At 60.2% G+C, this 24,292-nt stretch overlaps 8 protein-coding genes and 2 non-coding genes across 10 annotated transcripts; 7 read left to right on the forward strand and 3 right to left on the reverse strand.

The window, feature by feature from the left end:
* Positions 1 to 131: 131 nt before the first annotated feature.
* Positions 132 to 2,287, reverse strand: A1Q1_08013 (neutral/alkaline non-lysosomal ceramidase; the record flags this gene model as incomplete). The annotated part of the gene is made up of 2 exons (XM_014326199.1): positions 132 to 2,102; positions 2,171 to 2,287. 2 exons carry the CDS (start codon positions 2,285 to 2,287, stop codon positions 132 to 134), a joined length of 2,088 nt encoding a protein of 695 aa, XP_014181674.1.
* Positions 2,288 to 5,317: 3,030 nt separating this feature from the next.
* On the forward strand, positions 5,318 to 7,147 carry A1Q1_08014 (uncharacterized protein; the record flags this gene model as incomplete). The annotated part of the gene is made up of 2 exons (XM_014326200.1): positions 5,318 to 5,518; positions 5,864 to 7,147. The coding sequence occupies 2 exons, from the start codon at positions 5,318 to 5,320 to the stop codon at positions 7,145 to 7,147; spliced, it is 1,485 nt and encodes a 494-aa protein (XP_014181675.1).
* Positions 7,148 to 7,457: 310 nt separating this feature from the next.
* Positions 7,458 to 8,721, reverse strand: A1Q1_08015 (uncharacterized protein; the record flags this gene model as incomplete). The annotated part of the gene is made up of 2 exons (XM_014326201.1): positions 7,458 to 8,533; positions 8,667 to 8,721. 2 exons carry the CDS (start codon positions 8,719 to 8,721, stop codon positions 7,458 to 7,460), a joined length of 1,131 nt encoding a protein of 376 aa, XP_014181676.1.
* Positions 8,722 to 10,919: 2,198 nt separating this feature from the next.
* On the forward strand, positions 10,920 to 11,023 carry A1Q1_t208. The gene has a single exon. It is a non-coding gene; the product is annotated as a tRNA-Leu (tRNA).
* Positions 11,024 to 11,573: 550 nt separating this feature from the next.
* On the forward strand, positions 11,574 to 12,751 carry A1Q1_08016 (uncharacterized protein; the record flags this gene model as incomplete). The annotated part of the gene is made up of 4 exons (XM_014326202.1): positions 11,574 to 11,925; positions 11,987 to 12,131; positions 12,173 to 12,594; positions 12,648 to 12,751. The coding sequence occupies 4 exons, from the start codon at positions 11,574 to 11,576 to the stop codon at positions 12,749 to 12,751; spliced, it is 1,023 nt and encodes a 340-aa protein (XP_014181677.1).
* A 477-nt stretch (positions 12,752 to 13,228) lies between these two features.
* Positions 13,229 to 13,321, reverse strand: A1Q1_t228. Its single transcript has one exon. It is a non-coding gene; the product is annotated as a tRNA-Ser (tRNA).
* A 749-nt stretch (positions 13,322 to 14,070) lies between these two features.
* On the forward strand, positions 14,071 to 15,056 carry A1Q1_08017 (putative O-acetyl transferase; the record flags this gene model as incomplete). The annotated part of the gene is made up of 3 exons (XM_014326203.1): positions 14,071 to 14,403; positions 14,560 to 14,629; positions 14,737 to 15,056. 3 exons carry the CDS (start codon positions 14,071 to 14,073, stop codon positions 15,054 to 15,056), a joined length of 723 nt encoding a protein of 240 aa, XP_014181678.1.
* Positions 15,057 to 16,842: 1,786 nt separating this feature from the next.
* On the forward strand, positions 16,843 to 17,616 carry A1Q1_08018 (uncharacterized protein; the record flags this gene model as incomplete). Its single annotated transcript, XM_014326204.1, has 1 exon — positions 16,843 to 17,616. The coding sequence occupies one exon, from the start codon at positions 16,843 to 16,845 to the stop codon at positions 17,614 to 17,616; it is 774 nt and encodes a 257-aa protein (XP_014181679.1).
* Positions 17,617 to 18,630: 1,014 nt separating this feature from the next.
* A1Q1_08019 (uncharacterized protein) lies at positions 18,631 to 22,925 on the forward strand (the record flags this gene model as incomplete). Its single annotated transcript, XM_014326205.1, has 2 exons — positions 18,631 to 18,647; positions 18,707 to 22,925. 2 exons carry the CDS (start codon positions 18,631 to 18,633, stop codon positions 22,923 to 22,925), a joined length of 4,236 nt encoding a protein of 1,411 aa, XP_014181680.1.
* A 620-nt stretch (positions 22,926 to 23,545) lies between these two features.
* A1Q1_08020 (uncharacterized protein) lies at positions 23,546 to 23,999 on the forward strand (the record flags this gene model as incomplete). Its single annotated transcript, XM_014326206.1, has 2 exons — positions 23,546 to 23,705; positions 23,752 to 23,999. 2 exons carry the CDS (start codon positions 23,546 to 23,548, stop codon positions 23,997 to 23,999), a joined length of 408 nt encoding a protein of 135 aa, XP_014181681.1.
* Positions 24,000 to 24,292: the final 293 nt, after the last annotated feature.

Genomic DNA, 24,292 nt, shown 5'->3' on the forward strand with positions numbered 1-24,292 from the left:
AGTCTCCTGGATCAGGTGGGGCAAATCCCGCTGCTGAAACGCGTCCGCAACCTCAGTCAATGCATGGAGTGACATCTCTGATATGAACACTGCATTATCCTTTCCCATTACTTCTGACCTTCCCTAGCTTCCTACTGAACAACAAACTCATTGCTAGTGCCCTCAAACGCACTAATCTTACCCGTCACCGGCGCCTTGCTGTCGCCGTAGTACTTGAGCCTGTACGTGCCCGGCTCGGTATGGTCGTCGTTACCCGTCTGCCAGCTGATCGTGACCTCGGAGTATCCCGTCAGGCCGTTGGTGCGCTTCCATGCGTACTGCAGGTGCCAGTCGCGATCGCTGCGGACCTGCTGCCAGGCGTCTCCATTCTTCTTCTCGACCGCCGCGTAAGTGCCCTCGAGGCGGAAGTTGTTGCGCGGGTTGGCACCCTGGAACCGCGCCTCGACGAGCGAGCCCATCGACACGGTAGCCGGAGGCTGGGAGAGCACTTGACCAAACTTCTTGCCGATCGGCGGGTTGTCGTACACCACCTTTGTGAGCAGAGTCATGGCGTGCGCGCGCGTGTCGGGGGGTGCGGGTCCCGGGTCGGGGTCGGAGGAGCCCTCGCGCAGGTATCCCACGCGCGAGACGGTCAGGTTGATGTGGGCGTTGAGCGTGTGCGGGCCAAAGAGGGTGGAGGCGCCCTCGTACCGCTGCACACTGTACTCCTCTTCCGTCACGACGTAAGACGTGTAGCCGTTACTCGGGCCGGCCAGGACGACCACAGGCTGGACACCGAGCACCGGTCCAGCGGCCTCCGCGATAGCGTTACGCCATCTGCGTCCGGCCATGGTCGTCGCCTCGGCGGGAGCAATGATCATGATGAGCTGGCCGATACGCATGAGCTGCACGTCGACAAGGTTCGGGCCCCAGGCGTAGGGGAAGTCCATCTCGCCAATGTCGACCAGGATAGGCTTGGCGCCCTGGCACTTCTTCTGTCTCTCTGATGGCGTCTTAAGGATCAGAGAAACGAGGGACCAGAACGGGTTGCGCGGCTTGCCGTTCGTGGCAGACTGCTGGAAGTCACTGATTCCCGGGCCGTCGGCGGTTCCAGCGCCAAATGAAAAGCCGAGGGCTGAGGGGCAGGTCTCGACGATGGCACCCGAGTTCGGGTGAGGGAAGGAGAAGTACCGCATGTCCTGCATGAGGTGGAATGAGCGGACGGGACCGGAGATGGGAGTGCCGTTCGAGTCGAGCGAGTTCATGATCTCGGCCGCTGTCGCGTACTGCCTCCTGCCAATCTCGTAGCAGGAGGAGAGACCGTTGTCTTTCGCTGTAAACACGGGTCCGCGGGCTTGGCACTTGACGACAGTTCCATCGGCGCACGTGCCCTTCTCGAGGTTGCACTGCTGGTTCGAGCCGTCCTCGCACCACTGTCCGAGGGTGTTGGGCGACACATCGCCGACGTTGGCCTGCGAGAAGCCTGCAACAAAGTTGTTGCCACGTTCCTGCTCCATGAGCCAGGCAGCCACACCCTTGTTGTCTCCCGTCACGAGCGTGTTGTTGTTGTGTGCACTGGTACCGTGCGTAGCATACCAGTTCAGGGCGCCGATGTGTGTTCCGTCCTTCTTGGTCAGGCGCAGGAGCGTCATGAGCGTGTCTGTCGAGTCGCCCTGGTCGGCGTACTTGTCCCGCTCCTCCTTCGGGTTCTGGAGGTACGCCCACAGCGAACGATTAATGTTGGCGTCCTTGACGTGCGCCGTGCCGAGGGTCAGCGTGCCCTCAGACAGCGACTGGTGGGCGTCCCGGATTGCCTTCATCGTTCCGTCAACAATGGCCTGGTAGTTCTCGCGGTGGAAACCGAGCACACTAGCCTGGTGCAGCAGGTAGTTGCTGTACCCGCCGGGACCCGAGTGCGAGTGCGTGCCAATGATAGCGACATGCTTCTCCTTGTACATCTTGAGCTCGCCATCGCCAGACAGCGCCTCGACGATACCGCGTCTGACGGCCGTGTCGCCCATTCCCGTGTCAAGGATGACGTACACCAGCCGATCGTCGGGGTTCGTCGTCGAACCCATGATGAACACGCGCGAGTACAGGCGCTGCTTGAGACCCGTGCCCTTCTGCTCAAACACTGGTGTCAGGTCGGAGTGATGGGGAAGGACTCACTCGCATAGCCCATGAACGGCACCTCGACGGCTGTGCCCGTAATGTCGCCGCGGCCGACACCGAGGAGGTAGGTGTCGCCGGCGGCGAGCGCCAGCAACGGCGCTAGTAAGAGGAAGAGGAGACTGAGGAGACGTCTCATTGTGTATTGGTCTGGGGGAGCAAGGTGGGCGTGACGCTGTTTGTCGTATTTATGTCTCTCGCAGGACTGCGGTGTCGCGGCGAAGCACGCTCAGCTCGCTACCTTACAATGATCGAGGATGTCAAGGATGGAGTTCAGAAGCAACACCGCGCCCACATGATGCCAGAGTGAGCCAGCAGAGGCATGCAGAAGCGAGCCCTCGACCTGCTGGAGCATGGGATCAAGGCTGGTGCTGGTCAGGCGCCAAAGGCATCGGGGGGTTGTGCAGAGGGGGAAGGCGATCCCGAGACTGTTCGCGCAGGTGACATGCGCCCCAGCGTGCCCAGCGACTGCCCCAGAGCGCACCCTGGGCAGGCCCTGATCGCCCGAGACGGGAGATTGCAAGTATTGCCTCAGGTGGTGAATTACGGCATACTCCCGTATCAGCGCCTTCGAACTGCCCTGGTGCCTCGCTGCATGCTTGTTTGCGTTGCTGCTGTGTTCTCGAGGACTGTTGGCGTCGCAAGAGGAGGTGGATGTTGAGTATCCGCTTGCTGTTGTCGCGCGAGCTACTCACAAACAAGAGGCGAGGAGGACGTGGGGCACGCGGTGACTGGGATCCGTTGGTGGACCAGCGTGTGGGGCACGGTATGCTGGGTCGCAGCCCCTCGCGGTGGGTCTACAAGTCCCGAAGTCGGCGGTGCGCATGCCGAACTGTAAAGCAAGACCTGTCTCCAGCAATGACGCACATGACTCCCGGGCAGCTTGCGGAGATTAAGATGGATCCCGCGCTGCAGGGATCTGCTCTATCTTGAGCACAAGTGCACTGGCGGAGTCGGGTTGCGAACGGCTGTTGGCGGCTCCATCGTATTGTAGACAACGCGTTACGTGAAACTGTGCAGGGTACACTTGCTTGGCGCGTCAGAGGCACAAGGCACATCGTCTGCGGAGCATAAACGGGCTCGCGCCCACTCTCCGTACCATCTACAGTGGATGCGCAATGGGTAAGCTCTTCAGACATCAGCTGATCATGAATGAGGCTTCCATTCTTAATGAGTGCAGAACAATCGAGTCTGATCGAGAGCATAACTGGACAAACAAGGTTAGTTCTGAATGCCCACACGAGTCAGACAAACGAGACATCAATGTCGATGGCAAGCACACGAGCATGGGCCCCCGGTCGGACCAGGGCCGGTGGCTGCGGTGGCTGAGGGTAGTGCCGACGGGTTTACATCCGCTGGCTAGGTCTGAGGACAAACTGCCTGAGCGCACCTGCACACAGGCCGTCGGCTTCGAGCGGTGATCTCGTGACGACCAGCAAAAGCCGTAATGGGGATCTGGCATGTTGAGGTCGCGCGCTGTGGTGCTGAACTCCGTTATGCTGTGACTGTTTGTCGGCGAAACGCGATCGAGACTACGTCGGCGGCGTCCTGGATGGTCACGGCCTGTGTCGGTGTTGACCGATACTGGGTGGAAGGGGTGCCGGGCCAGTGCAGGTGGTAAGTCGAAGATGCTGGATGGTATAAAGGCATCGAGCAGCATTTCTTGCCAGTCAGCGGGCAGCGGAGGTGATTTCTGGGAATCTCAGTGACCGAAATCAGTAGGTGCGGAAGGAAGACGGCCCTTCCCTCACCCTTGCCGGGACCTTCTGCCCTGCTTGATACTGTATTTTGGTCATAAAAATCCTGGCGGGAAGTGTCGCCGAGTATGCAAAGCGAAACACATCCGGGCAAGGTGTCCTGCAGGCACTTGCAGTCGGCCGACTCCCGTAATCCGGACCTTGAGACGCGGCCCTCATGTCGGCGTCATGTTTACGATGCCCGTTTCAGAACGAGAGCCAAAGTTTGCGGAGTCATGACTTGGGTAGGGGAAGATGAGCATGTGGAGACATGTTGCGGGCAGAGAAAGTTGACAAAGTTTCGATGCTGAAGAGATAAGGAATCAAAGTGAAGACGAGAGGATGATGGGGGAATAGTCATCGTGAGATTGCCTTCCTCGCATCATAAGCACTTTATCAACCCATGACCTCCACACCGTGCACATTGCGCCCCATGGCACTACATCGCTGATCGCTGCCTGTTGTTTGAGAACACCCGTGCACACTTGTTCGGAGACTGAACGCCAAGGGTACCTGCGGCTCATTGCACGAGCATGAAGGTACCGACTCTATCGCCCTCCAAGCCACGTTCGACCTCGAATCATCACATTTCGTTGCGTGGGCAGGTAATGGTAATGGCTGCGGCGCACAATCGTGGATAACTTGCACAGCGCAGAACATGCAGAATGCAACCCAGAATCCCGATACGTTTCGAAGAATACACACTCGCTGTCTCGCTTATCTTGCCAGCACGGGTCCGGGAAGTTGTGTGTTCCATGCTGGCTACGGCGGGGAAGGGACGCTGACGAATCCGCCGTTGGTCATTGCCTTTATATACTCGAGTACGGACGCAGGAACGGACACAGCGTACTCAGGATCGGTCAGAAGGGCAGAGCGGAGGGCGCCGAAGTATACGAGTCTCTGTAACACTACTGGTGCTGCAGAACAAGATATCTAGGTACCACGAGCGGACTCGGACAACACTAGTCGCTATATGCTCCTGCAACTGCGCCAAGATCACCCTCCCGGTCTACTCTCCGACTTCGGGAAGCTCTTGCGTGCTCACTGCGTTGAATGCGCCGCAATCTCCGGCCCGATGTCCCACTCTATGAAGCACCCTCCTCCAACACGGCGAGTGTGGTATGCTTGCACCGGGGCCCGAAGAGATCGGACTAAATTGGGCCGAGGAATGTACAAGATTGTGAGCGGGGTAGCATTCCCATCTGTTATTCTGCAGTGCAGAGGCTGCAGGCGGACGCAAGCGGTAGTCTGCGGTTCCCCTTGATCCCCTTCTACCCCGGGTCAGATGATGCAACTGCCGCATCTGTACTATGCAACTAGGCTGATGTGTACGGCTCCGCACGGCTACAACTCAGCGCTACGAGCGCGTCACCGGGATCCCCGTGATCGGCTCTTCGCGCACTGCGGCCTGTCTTCGCCTTCCCACCCGTCACATGTCGCTCACTGCACCACGCTCTTCGAAACAGCGGGCTAGCATTGACGTCCCGGCGCCCGACACATGTCCACTTGCTTCACTCGGTCCAGCCTCTCGGACCTCTGTTGTACCGAGACCCACGCCGGCGCTCTCAAACGCTGCGACGGCCTCCGGACATCCCGGCGCTGGTCTGGAGAATCCGGAACGTCGAGCCAGCTCGGTGCTTTAGATCATCACCCCGCAGGCTAGGGTGACGCTAGCAGATCCAGTGTTGCGAAGCACAGAGTAGTGTCCGCTTTCGCTTCGCACAAGGCGGCACGCAGCGCTGATAGCTGGATTATATAGCGTTGTCCGTTGTCGATCGGGCAACCTTGATTGCGGGGCCAGGCTGCGTGCCTGACGTACGCCGAGTCCAGCTTCGTCACCTGACGACCGCCCTCCACCATAGCCGTATCCGGTTTCCACACCAACTTCGTCTTCGCTACTTATACCCGGCTCGACGTTGGTGGGACCCACGCCACTTGGCTTCCACGCTCTTTTTCGACACTCACCCTCGTTGGATCAGCCACCGGCACCGTCGAGCCTTCCTTCGCCCGCCGAAGCCCCCGATTCTGCCTCCCCCGGCTTTGACCACCTCGACAAACTCAATCTCACCTTCCCTCCACCGACCAAGCAGGCGCAACGGACAATGCTCTACCTTATCGGCGCCGCGGTTGCGATCGCGCTGCTCCTTCACCGCATTTGGGCCGTGCGGCAAGTGCGCTACCTGAGGGTTTCCGACTGCGAGCTCAAGTATGCGCACCTGATCAAGAATCCGGAGAGGATGACGTACCAGGAGGCGAACGAGATCATGCACGTGTCCCAGCTCTGGGACATGCCGTGGTTGACGACGATCTCACTGTCCTTCGCGCTCTTCAAGACGTACGCGATCCCGACCATCTCAAAGGTGTTGTGCAAGTCGCGCGAGCTTTCCGACCCCGCGAACGCTGCGAGACGCGCTGAAGACACGGCCGTTACAATCACGGAGTTCCTGAGGGGTCTCGACACGGAGCGTGGTGCACAGGCTCTCGCCCGCATGAACTACCTGCACTCTCGGTACGGCTCTTTAATCACGAACGACGACATGCTCTACACGCTGTCTCTGTTCATCTTTGAACCCATCGCATTTGCGGAGAAGTATGACTGGCGACCCATGACACCCCTCGAGCAGGAGAGCCGCTATGTGTTCTGGCGCGAGATCGGGGCGCGGATGGGCATCAAGAACATCCCGCCTACGCGCGAGGCGCTCTACCTCTGGAAGGAGGGGTATGCGAAGGAGAACTACAAGTACTCCCCCGACAACCGGGCGGTGGGCGACGCGACGTTTGACGTGTTCCTGCGCGCGATCCCGGGCCCGTTCAAGTCCTTTGCTCGCCAGGCCAGCATCGCCCTTCTCGACGACCAAACGCGCGAGGCGTTCGGCTACGAGCGCAGCCCCGAGTGGATCTACAAGTTCGTTCCCGCCCTCCTCATAGCGCGAGGCTGGGTGGTGGGGTACTTCCTCCTGCCGCGCTTGAAGACGCCGAAACACATCGAGACGGAGGAGATCAAGAACGACAAGGGCGAAGTCACCGCGTTCCAGCGGCTCGGATTCCTGTTCGAGCCGTGGTACGTCTCCCCCAACGTCGGGCCGCTGGGTGTGTTCGGGTACCATTTCCCAGGCGTGCCGTGGCACCCCGAAGGATATGAGCCGAGCCGCCTCGGTCCTGAACGGTTGAGGGAGACGGGCGTCGAGGAGGTCAAGAAGAACGCGGCAGAGATGATTGCCAAGGCCAAGGTTTGCCCCTTCTTTGCGGCTACGACGCAGTAGATCTCCAGATCAGTAGAGACCGCCTCAACGGCGGAGAAGGCGTTTCTTGTACAAGTCTTGTAGTGATGCAGCAGCAGCAGTTACCTCATCAGTTCGCCGCTACCTGAAGACTTGATCACGATTTCAGTCAACCATTAGTCTGTTCACGTGCTCCTCTGCTCCTCTGCTCCTCTGCTCCTCTGCTCCCTGCTCCTCTTCGTGCCCCTTGTTCCCTGCCCTCAAGCAACAAACACGACATACATTCTCAGAAACCGGAAACTGAAACTGACATTAATTGGATCATGATAAAGCGATCTGGACATTTGCGAGCCTAGTAAGCACCAGGCTGCTGCTGGGCTCCGCCGATAATGGGCGGGTGGCTCTGCACGCCCTCCGGCGAGCCGCCAATGATGGGCGGGTGCGTCTTAACGGTCCTCGGCTCAACGTCGGGGACGGGGGGAACGGGGCGGGCCTGCATCTGCGCGGCGGGCGCGACGGGCTCCTGGATCTGGGGGACCTGCTGGTGCTGGATGGGCTGGTTCTGCAGGATAGGCTGGGGCTGGGCGTGCTGAACGTGCTGAACGGGCTGCTGGTCGGCGTACTGAACATGCTGCTGCTGCTGCAGGATCGGCTGGACGTGCTGCACCGGCTGCTGCTGGGTGGGGTATCCCTGTGCAGCGGCCGCGTTGTCGTGTGCCGCACGCTCGGCCAGACCCATGGATCCAGAACCGGTCGAGACGGGCGAAGGGGCGCCGTACTCGGGCGCAGCTACGCGGCGGACCTCACCGCCCGCAACTCCTCCGGGGCCGGCAGCGACGCCAGCAGCGGTACCGCCAGCGATGGGAGAAGTGGGCGAAGCCTGGATGGGCGATGTGACCGTCTCGCCGGTGTAGACAGGGGCCGCAACGCGGTGTCCGCTGCCACCTGACGAAGCGCTGGTGGAACGGCCAATGGCCGCGCCGCCTGGGCCGAGCGACGAGCCAGAGGCATACCTCTGCGACGCCGAGCGGTTGACGCCAACAGTGCTACTGTTGTTGCTGGACGTCGGCGAGATGTTCCGAGATCCGAGCGCGGCGAGACGCTCGTTCCGCTCCTCCTTCTTCTCCGAGAAAGTCGCCTGGACCTGGTCCAGCTTGTCCTTCGCGCCCTGCGTCTCGCCGATCGCGCGCTGGTGCGCCGCCGCCATGTCGTCGGCCTCCTTCCGCGCCTTTTCGACGCGGATGCCGGCCGCCTTCAGGTCGGCTTCGGCCTTGGTCAGGACGATGCGCGCCTTCTCCTGCGCCTGCAGGGCCTTCTCGAGCTCGGTGGTTGCGCTGTGCTCCTTCTTCGCGACGCGAGACTCCTCCTTCTGCGCAATCGACAGGTCCTTCAGCGCCTGGTGCACTTGCTTCTCATCGTGCTTTGCCTCTGTTTGTCAGCTGCCATATTCTTCGCTGCAGCTGCGGGGTATGGGAGGTGGGCGGCGAGACATGCTGCGAGACAGGGAAGACGCAGCCGAGGGTGCGTGCCATGGCGGTGGCGTAAGGAACAAGTGACTCACCGCGCTGGAGGATCTTCTCCTCCTTCTTGTCGGGGTCGGTGCTGAAGAGGCCCATGATCGTGACTCGTGTATGTCGTGGTGATGAGGAAAAGAAGAGAAAGCGATGAGCATGACTTCCCCTCGTCCCCTCTCGTGACACGATCCGGGTATGGGTGGCCAAGGGTGACTGCCCTTCCCCAGATCCAGACCAGCGGCCAACGGTCACCATATGGCCCGGCCGCAAGCGGGACGGAAAGCGCGTCCAGTCCCTCAAATCTGTGACGTCATAGGGGTCTGTGCGTCTGCTGAATCGCTACATCCTCTCGTCCACGTCGCGTGCTTTGCGTCTTGGTTGGTGGACATAGAGCGACGCAGACGAAGGCTATGCATAAAGGGATGATTCCAATGATAAGAAAAGTGGGTCGTAGATGCAGAAGACGACGCGTCGAATCGAAAGGACGCGTCGCAGCCCCCACCTTCCCCACCCGGCCATGTCTCAGGTGTGTTCGATCGCCGTGATCTGCAGACCACACCGCAACGAACCACGATCTGCACCTTGGCCGTTGTCTTGTGCTGCTTGGTCGTCTCGTCGATTGTGTTTAACATGCATCAACCTTAGAGCCACCCAAGCGCCCTCTTGGGTGATCTCGACTGGTTGACTCACCTGATGTTCTCCCGTCCTTGCGCCCCCGTCCGCGCCTTTCTATGCAACGTGTGAAGCCCTCCCACCTACTTCCAAGCACTCAATTCACCTGGAAAGTTGTCGCCTCAATGCTCGTAACTTACGCCAGCTTGCCTCTGTCAGCACTCGTGAGATTCTAGAGCTCGCGCGAACCTGACAAGCAGTGTAGCCTCTCCGCGCGTCTGCGATAACGTCCATCGACATCCCAAGGTAGAAAGCTAGCTTACGGCCTCCATCAGCTGACAGCAGTGCTCCACAACGCTCCTGCACGGAGCGCAAGCTTCTGGCTGTCCTTGAAGTGAGCTTCTTGAAGGGATTTGTCAGCCGACAACAGCAACGTTCTATCCCGCTTAACGGTCCAACGTAGCGTTCAACGCTCTCACTCGACAATGTTGAATCAGATGTGAGCTGTGACCAGCATTCCCAAGCTGACAATAGCCTGCCCTTTCAGTTCGCTACTGGACAAGGACTTCTGGGAGCCAATAGCGGGGTTGGCTTTACCGTTCAGTCGGCGTCCCGAACGCTGCCAGCACTTCTGCCCCCGATTCAGCTAACACCCTATCAGAGTCTTGTCGTCATCACCATGACTTGGGGGTGAGTTAAGAGGCCGAGCGGATAACTGAACTCGGCACGATTGTGAGTCAGCTTCTTGCTCCGTGGCTACAGCTAACTTCAGCCCACATAGCATGTCACCGTGAGCTCACATGTTCGCCTTTTACCGCTGACGAGCAGGGGGGTTGATGCTCAAGTCATGCCATACCTTATGAGAGCCGTGGTAGAGTGGACCTCTGGTATAGGGCCTTCATAACATAGGGCCTTCACAATAGTGGAAGATCCTGTCCTGACCACAGCATGGTAAGAAGCTCGCAGGTTATCGCCTTGGCAGCTTACGACAGCATCTTATATCAGCCGCAAGATTGGGACTTGGCGTGAGTTGATCGACATTGAACCTCGAACTGATGTCAGGCAGCAGAGCCGCTGCTGAAGGACAAGTGATTGATCATACGGTTGAGGTGGTGCATCGCGGTTGAGGTGGTGCATCGCGGTTGAGGTAAGCTGCTTGCTATCCCAGTTAGCTGATGTCAGTGTCATGAGTGAAGCGAGTGGTGGCAGCGCTGGTGAGTTGAAGCTGCCCTTGCGATGTTCGTTGACAATTAACGAGCGGCGATGACAGCGTTTAGGGCATGTCTGCTTTTCTGACGCCCTGAAAGCAAGCTGACTCCAGTGATCGGTGAATGCAATCAGCTGAAATACCAGTACTGAAGCACGAGGGGCTGAGCTGCTGAGTTGAGTTCGCCTGTGTCAACTGATTCAGCTTCAGATAGAAGCCAACGCTTTACGTGAGTTCATTGACAGCCAGAGCATTGCTTAAGTGGCCTCAGGCGGCACGCGATGCTGCGCTCTGCTTCTATCCGATAGCTGACTCCAACTTCGACCACGACAATGTGAAGCTGGTCAACTGGTTTTCTCCAAAGGGCAGCTGACAAGCACAGGCAAATGCGCCACTATAACAGCGCAATCAAACCACTGCATCTAGGTCACGTGGTCAGCAAGAAACGGTTATAGTTGGGCAACAGACGTCGATCTTCGTAGGCAAGATGGCCGAGCGGTCTAAGGCGCTGTGTTCAGGTTCCTCAGCTTCCGAGCAGTTGAATTTCGCAGTCTTCGGGCGTGGGTTCGAATCCCACTCTTGTCAAGTCGAGTATTCAGTTACTCCCTTACCTTTTGCGTTTCTCTTTATTACTCTCTGTGTCTCCGGCGTCTAGCGTTTGCCTACAGCTCAAGCACTAGGAGACGGAATCGCTTGTTGCGTACAGTGAAGTTTCCAAGAGGGTTCATGGAAGTTCCAGGGACGGGGAAGTGGAGGCTGCCCAGCGGGAGAGATCTCTACCTCGTGGCTGGGCGCTGTCACGTCTGCACATCTGCGACACATTGTCGTTGCAGCTACAAACGAAGGCATTATACTGCGCCATAGATGGAGCGATGATCGCATAGATCTGTGCGTCGCTGATCTCCGGCAGGGCTATGACGTCTGTGCTCCAACCAGTGCAGATCGAGCTTCGGCGGCGCGGCGGTGCTGTTCCTCAGCATAGACCGTCAATGGGCGCAATATGGACAAAAGTTAGATACATAACCGTGACCCAGACCTCTTTGCCTCGCAGCGAGCAACACACCGACAACCTCTCCGTCACACTTTCTCCTCTCCCATCACCCCGTCTACAGTATCTAACCCATCGACTGACCCAATGTCTGATCTGATCGCGCCTCCGCGGCGGCGAAATGTCCTCTCCCGCTTCCTCCACACGCTGCACCTGCTTCCCCGGCCAGAGGCTCCCCCGCCCCCGCTATGCGTGTGTGGTCACCCTCCACACGGTATCGAGCCGCACATGAAGCCCTTCCTACCGCGTTCGCCGCCTGAGCCCGAATTCGAAGACTGGCCTGAAGACACGTCCGAGGTGGAGTACCCTGTCCCGGCATACTCGCCCCCAAGGGTCTCGCCAATGTACCGACACGTACGTTACGAGGTGGTCGGTCCCACGCCGGCACCGTGGACAGAGGCAGCCGAGAGCTGGGTGGCGTGCGAGAGGGCGCATGATCGTGAGTCTGTTTGGGGCGGACAACGGGTGAACGAGGGAGTGGAGGTCGTGGCTGACGACAGACTTCCTCATCAAGGTCCGTTTCGGCATGCACAAACGCGTATACTGTCTTCCCTGGCGAGGAGAGAGGACCACATTCGGACACATCAAGGCCAAGTTCGCTCACGATATCTACAAGCACTTGGGTCTGGGTCCCGTGTTTCTCGAGTGAGGGCAGCTGTTCATTTTTGAGCTCCAGCTGACTCCAGACTCTGGGTTCGCGGCCACCGTGTCTCCGGCCACGAGGTTCCTGCCGCTCACGGCGTGAAGAACCGCGACGTGATCGAATGTCGCCCCGTGCCTCAGTTGCTCCGAAAGCCACTACCACTTTACACCGACGTGCCCCCACTGCCGCTTGTGTCCTACGAAACACTCTATCCGGCACTTGACGCAGGACTGAACGGCGCAAATAAGCAGCAAGCCAGCCAGGGCAGCGATACACGGCCAGGCAGGGAGAGCGGCATGGCCACGTCAAACCGCTCTTGCGAGTTCGGTGAAAGACCGAAGCTCAACAGCTATCCCGCGTTCCATGGAGTGAACAAGTCCAGGAGTCGGGCAGGAGGAGATTGCATGCCCGGTGCCACCAGCCTCAACCACTCCAGAAGCTCCAGTGCCACCAGCACCTACAGCAGTGGGTTTACCAGCCCTAATATCTCTGTCTGCTGTTCCGAGGCGACTGAATAGAAAGAGCCTCATCGGCCACCCAGTCTTCACAGAGGGAGGGCAAACCGTACCCCGGCACAGAGCATTGGTCAACCGGCGCCGAGCCTGTTGAGGCATGCTGCTAGCTCTGGTCGAACATAACAGCACACGACGTACCTCACAGCCAGCTACCTTCCATTGTAATGTGTATTCACTCCTGTTCAGGCGTACAAGCATCAATCGCTCAATTCCCAACGACCGTCATATACTGTAAATACCGTATCTGCCCCTCGATCCCTCCCTGTCGATCTCACACTCACACAACCACCATCAACTCACAAAGCTCACCCGCCGAAGCCTCTCAAACACGACAGAGAAGCGGCGGGAGACATAGACTTCATTCAGTACCATGCATTCCTTATCACCACCCCAGGACTGGCCCACTGACAGGGACGCAGAGAAACTCGCGAAAACCAGCCGGCCTGCGCCCCTCCAGACCTCCACCGCCACACCACTCATCCACCTCTTTGTTCTCACTTTCCAACCTACTCCTCAACTTTCTCATCACTTTCTCACTCCTACAGCATTTCCGGAGCCTCTGCAAGCAAAAGATAGGCCTGCTACGATGTTGACATGATTCGAACATGTGCTCCCGAAGGAAATTGATCGAACGTTCAAGTTCTAGTCAATCGCGTTAACCACTCCGCCACAACACCGACCTGTCGAACAACTCTGAAGCTTGCTCACGGCCTGGGCTACGCTCCCGGCTGAGAATCAATCATCTGTGGGAGCTGTGGGAGCGGGGTGGAGAGTTTGAGCCAGCAGAGGTCGATTCACCGCCTGGAGAAGCGGAGCGGGGATGGTACTTAGGGGGTGGTCCAGGAGATCGGACCTCGGTCGGATCAGCGAAGATAAACATCGGCCACCCGGGCAGCAAAGAGCAACTATGCGCATAGCGCAGCTACCCAGACGTGTTCCGATTTCCTAAGTCTCTCCAGGTACACGCCAAGCCCTCATTGCCTCTCGACGTTGGAAAAGAAGACGCGCAGAATTGGCCGGTGCGGTCATCTCGGCCGGTTTCTGACAGGCTCGGGCAATTTCCCGCCTCCCGCTTCACAACACCTCCTGCTCGATAACCGACCGAACTCGCACTCTCTGCGCATGTTGCTGGGCAACGAGACGCGTTACTTGTGCACCCCGTGCATAGCCATGCAGAGACAGGCAGGGTTTGGCGACGTGTCGTGTTGTCGTTGATGAAAAGATGAGAGATGGCAGTATCGGCCACGGCCCGAACCTTGCGGCCATCTCGGTCCCGACCGGCAGGTGGGCCGGTATCTAACGCGACGTCACCGCTGCTGTTAACTCGTCGCGTCTTGCCTCCTCTCATCACCTCTTCCTAACAACTCTTCCCATTGGCATCCTTCATCACCTCCCCACCAAGCCTACACCCCCAGACTCAGTCACCATGGCCACCGGCATCTCGACCCCTATCACGGGCACGTCCACCCCGGCCCGCAAGATCTCCCACCCGCTTCACGACCAGCCCCTCGCCGAGCCCCAAGTCACGCCGGCCAAGGAGGACGACACCAGTGCTCTCGAGGCCATGCGCGCCGGCAAGCCCTACATCGCCGGCGACGCGTACCTGGACAAACTGCGTAACCATGCCCTCGCGCTGCTGCAGAAGGGCAACATGGAGCTCGACATGGGGCGGCGTATGGCGATGTGGAATGGATTCCTCGACCTCAGGTATCAGGACAGGAAGAGGATCTTCATTGCCGCACCCTTCTTGTGCGAATATGTGAGTGTCGTTGGGCGCCGAAAGAGGCTGGCTTGGGCGGTCAGAGAGACGGAAGCTGCTGCTAGACCGTGCCTCTCAGAGACAGACGCTGGAGCATGGTGAAGAGAGGCAACAAAGACAGCTCCGATGAGCCGGTTTAGTATAGCTGACGACCAGGGATTCAACGTCTCGATTGGCGACGACGTGTTTATCGGCCCAAACGCTACATTTTTGGACGTTTGCCCGAGTGAGTGGAACTTCACCTCGTCAGCCCGTTGCCTCCGCAGCTCTATTGTGTGCGGAAGGGGCGATGGAGGACTGAATGACAGATGGCAGCAACACTGACAGACCCAGTCCGCATTGGAAACCGCACGATGATCGGCGCAAATGCGCAGTTCTACACCCCGCAGCACCCCATCATGCCCGAGGAGCGCGACGGTCTCGACGGCGCAGAGTGGGCTTCCCCAATCACCATCGGTGACGACGTCTGGGTCGGCGGCGGCGTCATCATCCTTGGCGGCGTCACGATTGGCGACGGGTGCACGATCGGCGCTGGGTCCGTTGTGACCAAGGACGTGCCGCCTCGCTCAGTGGTGGTTGGGAACCCCGGTCGGGTCGTTAAGACTCTTCCTCTGCCTGAGAAGAAGGATGAGAAGAAGGAGGAGGCGAAGTGAGGGATACTCGCAAAGAAGATGATTGTAGACTGCTAGAATGAACACTGTCCTACTATCGCAATAGTTGCTGTGAGGTCTAGATTCTGAGGAGATGGCTTCGCTATGCGACTATCAATTGCCACTTCCATGTGGGGTCTATCGCCACATATAGATACATAAGCCTCGCGGCACAGGGTACGTATAATGTGGTGTGGTCCGGATGCAACGGGGATGTCGGAGAACTCTCTGTTGGTTAGCTCACCCTCATTCGCTTTGCAGCCGCGGCGGCCGGAGAGCCACCTTCGCGAGGACTCACAAAGGTCGTCGATCTCGGCCTCCTCGAACTCGATACCGCCCTCCTCGTCCGAGGAGCCGGCGTCGCCGTCGGCGGCCTCGTTGATGGTGAAGTCGGACTTGAGCTCGCCGTAAGTCTTGAGGTTACGGGCCTCGTCGGGCGTGTAACGGTGGATAACGTCGGCCTTGTCGTCCTGGAACTCGCGGAGCGAGAGGAGGATGATGTCACCGGTCGTGATCCAGACCTGACTGTTAGCTGGATGTTTTCTGCAAGTAGCTGCGGTTGCATCGAGAGTCATGGCGCCGACCGGTCCGAGGAAGGCGCTCAGACGTCATCACATCCCTGTCGCGTGCAGCAATAGAACACACCTTCTTGCGCATCTGACCACGGATCTGGCCGAGGCGCGTCTCGCCGTCCTGGCACTTGGCCTCTAACCGGCCGTTTCCGAGCATCTTGACGACCTGAGCGTACTCTGTCGTGTCAGCTCACTCAAGGGCAGGAAAGCTCACCCTGTCCGTCCTCCTTGAAGACGAGCTCGCGCTTGTCGCCCTCGCCGTCGTTCTTTCCCCTACGCCTGTTCTTGCCTCCCTGCACACGTCAGCTATGTTCCGGTCACATTACCGGGCCGGGCGGCAAGACGTCGGAGCGATGACGGAAGACCGGAGAAGGACTACCGAAATCCACATCGCATCGCCACCCGATACCCGACCGACACCGAATTTGCGCACCTTTCCTTTAGCCTAGAGTTGTCAGCTGTTATGTCTAACGTCAATCTCCAGCTCTGTACACACCTTGGGCATTGTGATAAATGGGTTGTGGTTATTGTTGAGAACGAGCCTCTCCACAATGAGAACGGTGCCGCTGCGCGCTGGCGGTGGATTGGATTTCTTTGCAGCGGAACCTTTTCAGCCGGTTACGTAAGTGTTCTGTCTCGACTTGAGTCACTCTTTTCATGACCTCAAACGTCACTGTGCTCGACATGAGCTCGGGTCCGATATCCTACATGCAACATATAATAACTCGCGGTGATCTGCTGCACAAAGAATGCGTGTGTGCAATGAAAAGACGCTCATTGCGAAGGCGCATAACGTGGTCAGGGCTCACGAGGGGGTTGCACAAGACGACAAAAAACTAAAAGGGAAGTTGATGCGGGGTCTCCGCATTCTCCTTCGTCATACGTGACCTCTTCGTGTGACGAGGTTGCTGTTTCGCGTTCTAAGATCACAGGATTATTCGTTTGTCGCACACTCTCTATGCTTGCGCGACGTCGTCTGCTGCACAGCTTTCCGTCTCCGTAGCCCACACTGCACACTGACGTGAGCGTCACTCGGAAGTCCGACATCGGTCCTTCTTGCGCATCGCGCACCTTCCTCGCGATCGATTAGGCACACAAAATACTTCCGCGCCTTCGCCACCTCGCCCGCCTACTTCGCTCCGGGTAACGTAACTTCGATGCCTGATGAACGCTCCGAGCGATCACCAAGCAGCCTCGTTACACCATCGCACACACCCATGCCGCCAGGCTCTCCGTCGCGGCACGACAGGCTGCACGAACGACGTTCGACAGACATCTGGACCGAGGAGCACGCAGCGCCGACGCTCGCCGACGTTGTCCTTCCTCCCCGCCGCCGGCTACGGGACGGCACCCGCGCCTCGAGCCCGAAACGGGCGCGCACCCGCTCTACACGATCCGGCACGTCGACCGACGTCGAGGCTGTTGACGAGGAACAGCAACGTCGACTACCACGCTTACGCAGGCGTGAGCGGGCTGATCCTCGCAGCGCTTCGCCCGATCGACCACTACCACAAACTGAGGAAGGCCCTCCACTTTCCCCACATTCACCTCCGCACGACCCGGTCGCTGCCCAGGACGCCTTCGTTCCGTTCGCCAGTCCAAGGACCGCTCGCAGCACGAGTAGTGACGACCTGCCGCGCCGCTTTACAGCCCAGGAGAAGGGCAAGGGACGTGCAATGACGCCGGAAGTGATCGAGATTCCGGACGACGAGCCGGGCATGGACGAGAGCATCCAGTTTCTGGACCATGCGCCGGCTCCACCCCGGCCAGTGAAGGAGGTGCAGAGCGCCATTGCTGAAGATGACGCGCTGAGTGCTTTCAGTGAGCTACCTTCTCCTACCCGAGCTAACATCAGACTGCCCCGTGTGCTTCTGCCCGCCGACAGCGCCGGCACTGACGCCGTGCGGGCATGTGCTGTGCTACTCGTGTCTGCACAGTTCGATGGTCGCCTCGCTCGGACGACAAGTGAACCCCTGGCCGGACGCGCCTAGAGGTCGTGGACGGGGAAGGGGACGAGGGCGGGGCAGAGGAAGACATGTCGCCCAGCCGCCGCACTGGACCGAGGACCAGATACGAGATCGAGCGCGCACCGAGGCTGCAGAGAGGCATCAAGCACAGTACGAGGCGTCCGGGATGAGTGCGGCGGATGCGGCTGCCGCTGCTGCCGGAGACGAGGAGCCGCGCGTCGACAACCCCGTCAAGGGCTTGTGGCACGTTGGTGACGGATGGGTGATTGAGGGGGAGTGTCCTGTAAGTATCGAGCTGATTCAACGTTTCCAGTAGCTGACGACAGGTGTGCCGCAAGCCGATTCCAGGTGGACTGGGACCGATAGGATCCAAGATCGGGAGTGTGATCCTGCTCGAGTCGCGTGTGCGGTATGCAGGCGAGGACGACGCGAGGGGAGGTTAGACTGAGGCGTTGGCTGGAGCACAGACTTCGGCTGGATCATGTTAGGTTGGCATGTCGCTTTGGCCGAGGGTACCCCGAGGGGGCCATAAGCCGGGTGAGTCGTAGTCGCCGCTTGTGGATGCCGCCGGCATCGGCTTGGATGCCCGATGGCCATATGATAGATCATTGTTGTTTCGCACCATGGAACCGACGAATTGTACTTGTGTACCCTGCCTCTGTACATAGACGCATGTAAGATTGACATATGCTCTTGGGACTGGCTTGTTTGCTGTTTGCTGTGCGCTCGATGCTCGATGTCCTCGTGCACAGTGTGGAAGTCACTCGAAGTGAGGGGTTTACAGATTTCAGGGCCGTGGATTATCGGAACAACGCGGGGTTATTAGGAAATCGACTCCGAGTCACTAATACTTTCAGGCACGGGCGCTGCCATCTCGGCACGGGGATTACGAGTCGGGCGTCTCTCGGATTTTTTGGCACGCGCTCAAAAGACACCCCGCAGACACTGACATAGCCGTCGCAACATCGTCCTTCGACAACCACTATCCCACCCCCACTCCCATCTCAGCCCCCCTAAGGGCTCCCCCTCCCCATCACCATGCTCGGCAAGGCCGCGTGAGTACCCTCCCTCGCCATCGGCAGTCACCTCTGCAACACTCAACTGACATTTTCAGGACGCATATCCGCCCCCTGTGGCGATTGCAGTCGCACTCCCACCAACCCGACCTCTTCACCTCCAACCCCTCCCTCCTCCACCACTTCCAGACTCCCGGCGCCAATGCCCTCGCCACACAGGGTGCTTCGGCTGCGTCTGGTGCCAGCGGCGGTGCTGCCGGCGGCGCTGGCCGCGCCGGCTACTCTGGCGCCTCGAGCGGCGGCGGCTACACGGGGCACGCTCGTGCTTTCCTCTCGATGTCTCACGGTCCCGGCGCCGACGCTTCGACGGGCGTGAACGCTGCAGACGATAGCGACGCCAAGTACCGCCAGCGTGCTCACCTCGCCCTCAAGCAGCGCATCTCGACTTCTGCCCGTGACGAGCCGACGACACAGACAGTTGTTCTCCGCCAGCGTCTTGCTGCGCGTGCTGGATCGCGCCAGGTGCGTGCGATCGAGATTCCCGAGGAGCGTGAGGCCTCCAAGCGCGCTTCCATTGCGTACCCGAGCTGGGCTGCTCTGCCCGCCGACGCCGCTCCTGGCGGAGCGCTTTGGATCCCCGGAGCCGCGCCTCAGCGTCTCGGTGCCGCGCGTGCCTTCTCGACCCGCGCCACTCGCCTGCCGTCGGAACCCGAGCTTGTCACAGCCACGCCCTCTGCCGACAGCGCCCGCATCAAGCAGCCGAACCGGGTGCTCATGGACCTGGCCGGCCTCGACCTGTCCCGACCGAACAACCGCATCCAGGTGCGCCGCAACTCGACTGCGTCCGTTGTGCGCCCGGATGCCGATGAGATCGCCGCCTCGCTCGCCAAGGAGTCGTCCGAGCAGCGCGACAAGGCCATCTACGACGCCATCTTCCAGGCTCCCGCCGACCAGGCGGAGGCGCTCATCGCGCACTACCGCACTCCCCGTTCTGCGGCCGAGCCGGCCGAGGGCGACCCCGCCCTTGCCGCCAAATACCCCCTACCTGCGGGGTACAGCGTGCAGACGTACAACAACTGTATCCTGAAGCTCCTCCGCCACCGCGAGCGTGGCCAGTCGATCGCCCCGATCCTCGACATCTACAACGAGATGCTTGCGCGTGACGTCGTCCCGAACGTTCGCACCTCGGCGCTCGTCGTCCGTGCCCTCTGCCTTCGTGACGAGGATGTCGCCTTTGCGTCGCACGGATGGCAGCGTGGCCGCGACTGGCAGCAGTTCAAGGCCGAGCAGCTCGGTCTCGACACGCGTGCTGACTCTGAGGCTGAGGCCGCCGCCGAGGCCGCTATCCTTGCCTACCAGAACGAGAACAACCTCGGATCCGCCCTCAAGCTTTACGGTGTCGCGCAGTCGTTCTACCCCCGCCACGTGCGCAACGACGACATGGTGACCGACCTCGTCAACGCTGCGGCTGCCAACGCCAAGCTCCCCTCTGGTATCCCCATTGAGCAGATTGACCCCGTCATTGCCAAGGGTCTCAAGGGCGACGCCTTCGAGCCCGCCGTCTATCAGAAGATTCTCGAGATCTACGCCGCCTCCGGGGACGCGAACAAGTTCCGTGCCGCCTGGGACAAGTTCCTTTCCAAGGGCAAGGCCGTTGCCGCTGGTAATCCCGCCGTCGTTGGTGCCGCCATCGCGGGCGTGCTCAAGCTCGGTAACCGCGAGGCTGCCGAGCAGATTGCGGCCGAGTTCAGCTCGGAGGAGTATGCTAAGCACGTTGCCAGCGCCATGGTCGAGGGCCTGACTGAGGCCGGAGAGCTGGACGCTGCGCTCCAGTGGTTTGGCAAGAGCAAGGATCTCTACCGCTCCGAGGCTTATGCGCTCGCGAATGCCCTCGCCGAGAAGGGCCGTTTCGACGACGTCCGTGCCGTTGTCAAGAAGGCCGCTCAGCACACTTCTGTTGAGAAGATTTCTAACGGCTTCCCTGCCCGCCTCATGGGCCGTCTCCTCGCCTACGCCCTCAAGGCGGAGGACAAGAAGGCCGCCCTCCAGGCCGCGCTTGACGTGCAGCGCCCCAGCGCCGCCATGGACGCCCAGGTCATCCGTCTCTTCGCTGAGCTGCTGGTCGCCAACGGTCTCGCCGCCGAGGTGCCCCGCATGCTCGAGAAGTTCTCGGGTGCTGAGCCCACCGCCGATGCCGACCTGCGCGCCATCATCATGGCTGTCGTGCAGAGCGACGCTTCCTTCGCCACCCTCCTCGACACGCTCCGCGCCACTGCCCGCCTCGGTGGATCCCTCGTCTCGACTGGTGACATGATGGACGTCTCGCAGGCTGTCGTTGACAAGTACCTTGCCACGCGCTCTTCTGTCCCCTCGGCTGCCGAGATGGGCTACAACTCGGACCGTATCTTCCGTCTCCTCGAGGCTATCGTTTCGCTTCCCGAGACTGTTATCGAGAGCGGCAAGGCGGACCCCGTCCTCGAGCACTTCATGGGTGACCTCGCCGAGATCTCGAAGTCGTTCTACATCGCCGGTGCTCTCCCTTCGTCGCAGGGTGCGGCTGCTCTCGCCGACATCCTTACTGCCCGTTTCGGTCCCGAGCGTGCCGCCAACCTTCTTACCGCCGCTCTCGGCGACAAGGCCCTCGGCATTCTCCCCAACCCCGGATCTACGACCTCGCCTACCGACTCCAGCTTCACCATGCCCCCGACCCCGACCGATGCTCCTCTTCCCGGAGAGTTCCAGCCCCCCTCGCCGCACACGCTTCACATCGTTCCCCAGCTTACGCACCTCATTGAGCGTGTTGGTGGATACCGCGATGCCCCCGAGACTGCTCAGGGTGTTTACGCCACTATCCGCGACGCCCTCACGAACGACAACGCCGTTCCTTCGCCCGAGGGTCTCGGTCGTCTCATGACTGCTCTTGCCCGCGAGGGCGACGAGGCCAAGGTCCGCGAGCTCTACAGCCTTGCCCAGGTTGTTCTCACGTCTTGCCTCGCCGACCCCGTGGCCCAGGCCGACGGCTGGCGCAAGGTTGAGGACGCCATGATCTCCGCGTGCTGCTTCCTCGGTCATCTCGAGCAGGCTGGCATGCACCGTGCTCGTATCATTGACGCTGGTCTTACTCCCTCCGCCGACGCTTACGCTACCATGATTGCCTCCTCTCGCGACTCGACCGATGACGCGCTTGTTGCCCGTGAGCTCTTTGACGAGTCGCAGGCTCTCGGCGTCATCCCCCACCTCTACCTGTACAACACGATCATCTCCAAGCTCTCCAAGGCGCGCAAGGCCGAGGTCGCCCTCGAGCTCTTCGAGCACATGAAGGCTGCTGGCGTCCGCCCCTCGTCCGTCACGTACGGCGCGGTCATCAACGCCTGCTGCCGTGTCGGCGACGAGGAGTCTGCTGTTGCGCTCTTTGACGAAATGTCGGCTGCTAAGAACTTCCGCCCCCGTGTCCCGCCTTACAACACCATGATGCAGTTCTACCTGCAGACGCGCCCCGACCGTGCCCGCGTGCTCGAGTACTACGACGCGATGCGCGCCGCCGGCGTCCACCCCTCCGCACACACGTACAAGCTCCTCCTCGACGCCTTTGGCACTCTCCAGCCCCTCGACCTCACCTCCATGGATCGCATCTTCGCCGAGCTCGTCCGCAACCGTCACGTGCCTGTGCAGGGCACGCACTACGCGTCGCTCATCACTGCGCACGGCCTGCACGCCAACGACGTCGCCAAGGCAAAGGCCATCTTCAACTCGCTCAAGCGCCCGCAGCGCGGCTCGCCGGCCGTCATCGAGCCTGTGGTCTGGGGGGCGATCCTGAACGTCGTCGGCCAGCGCGGCACTCTCGAGGAGCTCGAGTCGCTCCGTGCCGAGCTCGAGCGCTCCGGCTCCCCCTCCACCGCCTACGTCTGCAACGTCCTCATCGCCGGTTACTCGCGCCACGGTCGCCTCGACGCCGCCCGTGAGGTCTTCGAGTCTATGGCCGACAGCGTCGGCGGCGTCGCTGCGCCGAACAACCACCCCACCCTCCTCACAAGCTCTGGACACAAGAAGCCCGCCACGACCGCCCAGGCTCCCGCTGGACTCGTCTTCCGCGAGCCGTCCACTTACGAGGCCATGATCCGCGCCGAGCTCGCCGCCGGCAACCGCGCCGAGGCTGAGGCCATCCTCGCCCGCATGGAGGAGCGCCGATACCCCGTCGCTGTTTGGATGAAGGCCCGCGCCATTTTCGATGACGCGTGGCCTGCCGCTCCGGCCGCCCCCGCTGCTGCCGCTGAGCCGGTGGCTGAGGCGCCCAAGGCCGAGGAGAAGTCGGCGTAAGCAGAAGGCAGTCGAAAGGAAGGAAAAGGGACAGAAGGCAGGCAGAAGAAAAAGTATAATGAGCAAATACAAAGAACATATCGTGTATCATCAGGCAATCTTAGACATTCAGTACTCCCCACTCAGCATTCACATGTATCAGGTTTCTCTAGGTCTACTTCTCGCCGCAGATTTCATTCGAACGACTGGCCATGGTGGTGACGGCACTTGCCGTGAAGTTAAGATGTTTGGTGCGGCACGCATATCTTCACGTACACGACCGAGGCGTTGCCTGTTATACCCAGCATGTATAGTTAGCGGACAACATACGCCAGGCGTAGGAGCTCCCTCTCGTGACAAGAAGGCATGGTCGTAAACACGGCAGGCCGAGGAGATGTGATTAGAGTTCAAGGTTTCCACGACTCTGGCCAGCGGGGAAGAGTGGTATCTAGGCACGCTCATGGTCGCGAGGTCGTTGTGAGGGAGACGCTGAAACGCTGCGGCGAGACGGAGATGGCCTGGCGTCGTCGTTCATCGAGCGCGTGTCCTCGCGTCGCTGGCAGAAAGTGCAGTCATGCTATATGCACTGGATCTTTGTGTTCTGCATCCTCCCTCATACTCTTGACCGTAGCACGATTAGCATGACCCGCCTGACCCAAGTCCCACCCGACGCCACGCCCGGCAGCTCCTGGTTCCGCACCCTTGCCAGTAAGGAGGACTACGCGCGCGCCGAGGCGCTAGACCGGCTCTGCGAGCGACTGTACGGCAAGAGTCTGCAAGTCTTCGGCGAGACGACATCTGGTGAGTCCGCCTCCCCCTTTGCTCAGCTGCGCCAACTGACGTCCAGGCCGCGCCTACATCCAGCTGATCAGCACCGAGGGTGCGGACGCGGGCCAGCCCGTCGCCTACGACACATTCAACATGACGCCCAAGTGGAAGAACTGGCTCCAGGGCGCCGAGAAGCGGCTCGACAAGAGCCATGGCGAGCACGCCGACCCGCCCATGGGAAAGAACCGGCGCGAGGACCCGCCCGAACGTACCTGGAGGGCCGAGGGGTATGGCGAGGAGGCGCAGAAGCTAGATGGTCTGGCCTAGCTGCTGACCGTCCTATCGCAACCCGGGGTCCAGCAGGGCCGATTTTCAGCTATCTGGTAGAGTGAATCGCAAGTGCCGCCGTAAAGGTTGGGCGGGATAGTACGATGTAGATGCATAGCGTGAAGCTGGAGACAGTGGTCGTTTCGATCGCTACTGGCGGATAGCCGGGGCTGGGTAATGTGGGAAGCGGCGGGGACCCCGCACCCCCGCAGTCACAATTCCGCGACGGCGCTTTGGAGGCTTCGTCGTCGACGTCGGGGGGTCAGTTATGCATGAGTAGAGAGTATGGAGAC

Source organism: Trichosporon asahii (genome assembly GCF_000293215.1).
Source record: "Trichosporon asahii var. asahii CBS 2479 unplaced genomic scaffold scaffold00018, whole genome shotgun sequence".
NCBI lineage: Eukaryota > Fungi > Basidiomycota > Tremellomycetes > Trichosporonales > Trichosporonaceae > Trichosporon > Trichosporon asahii.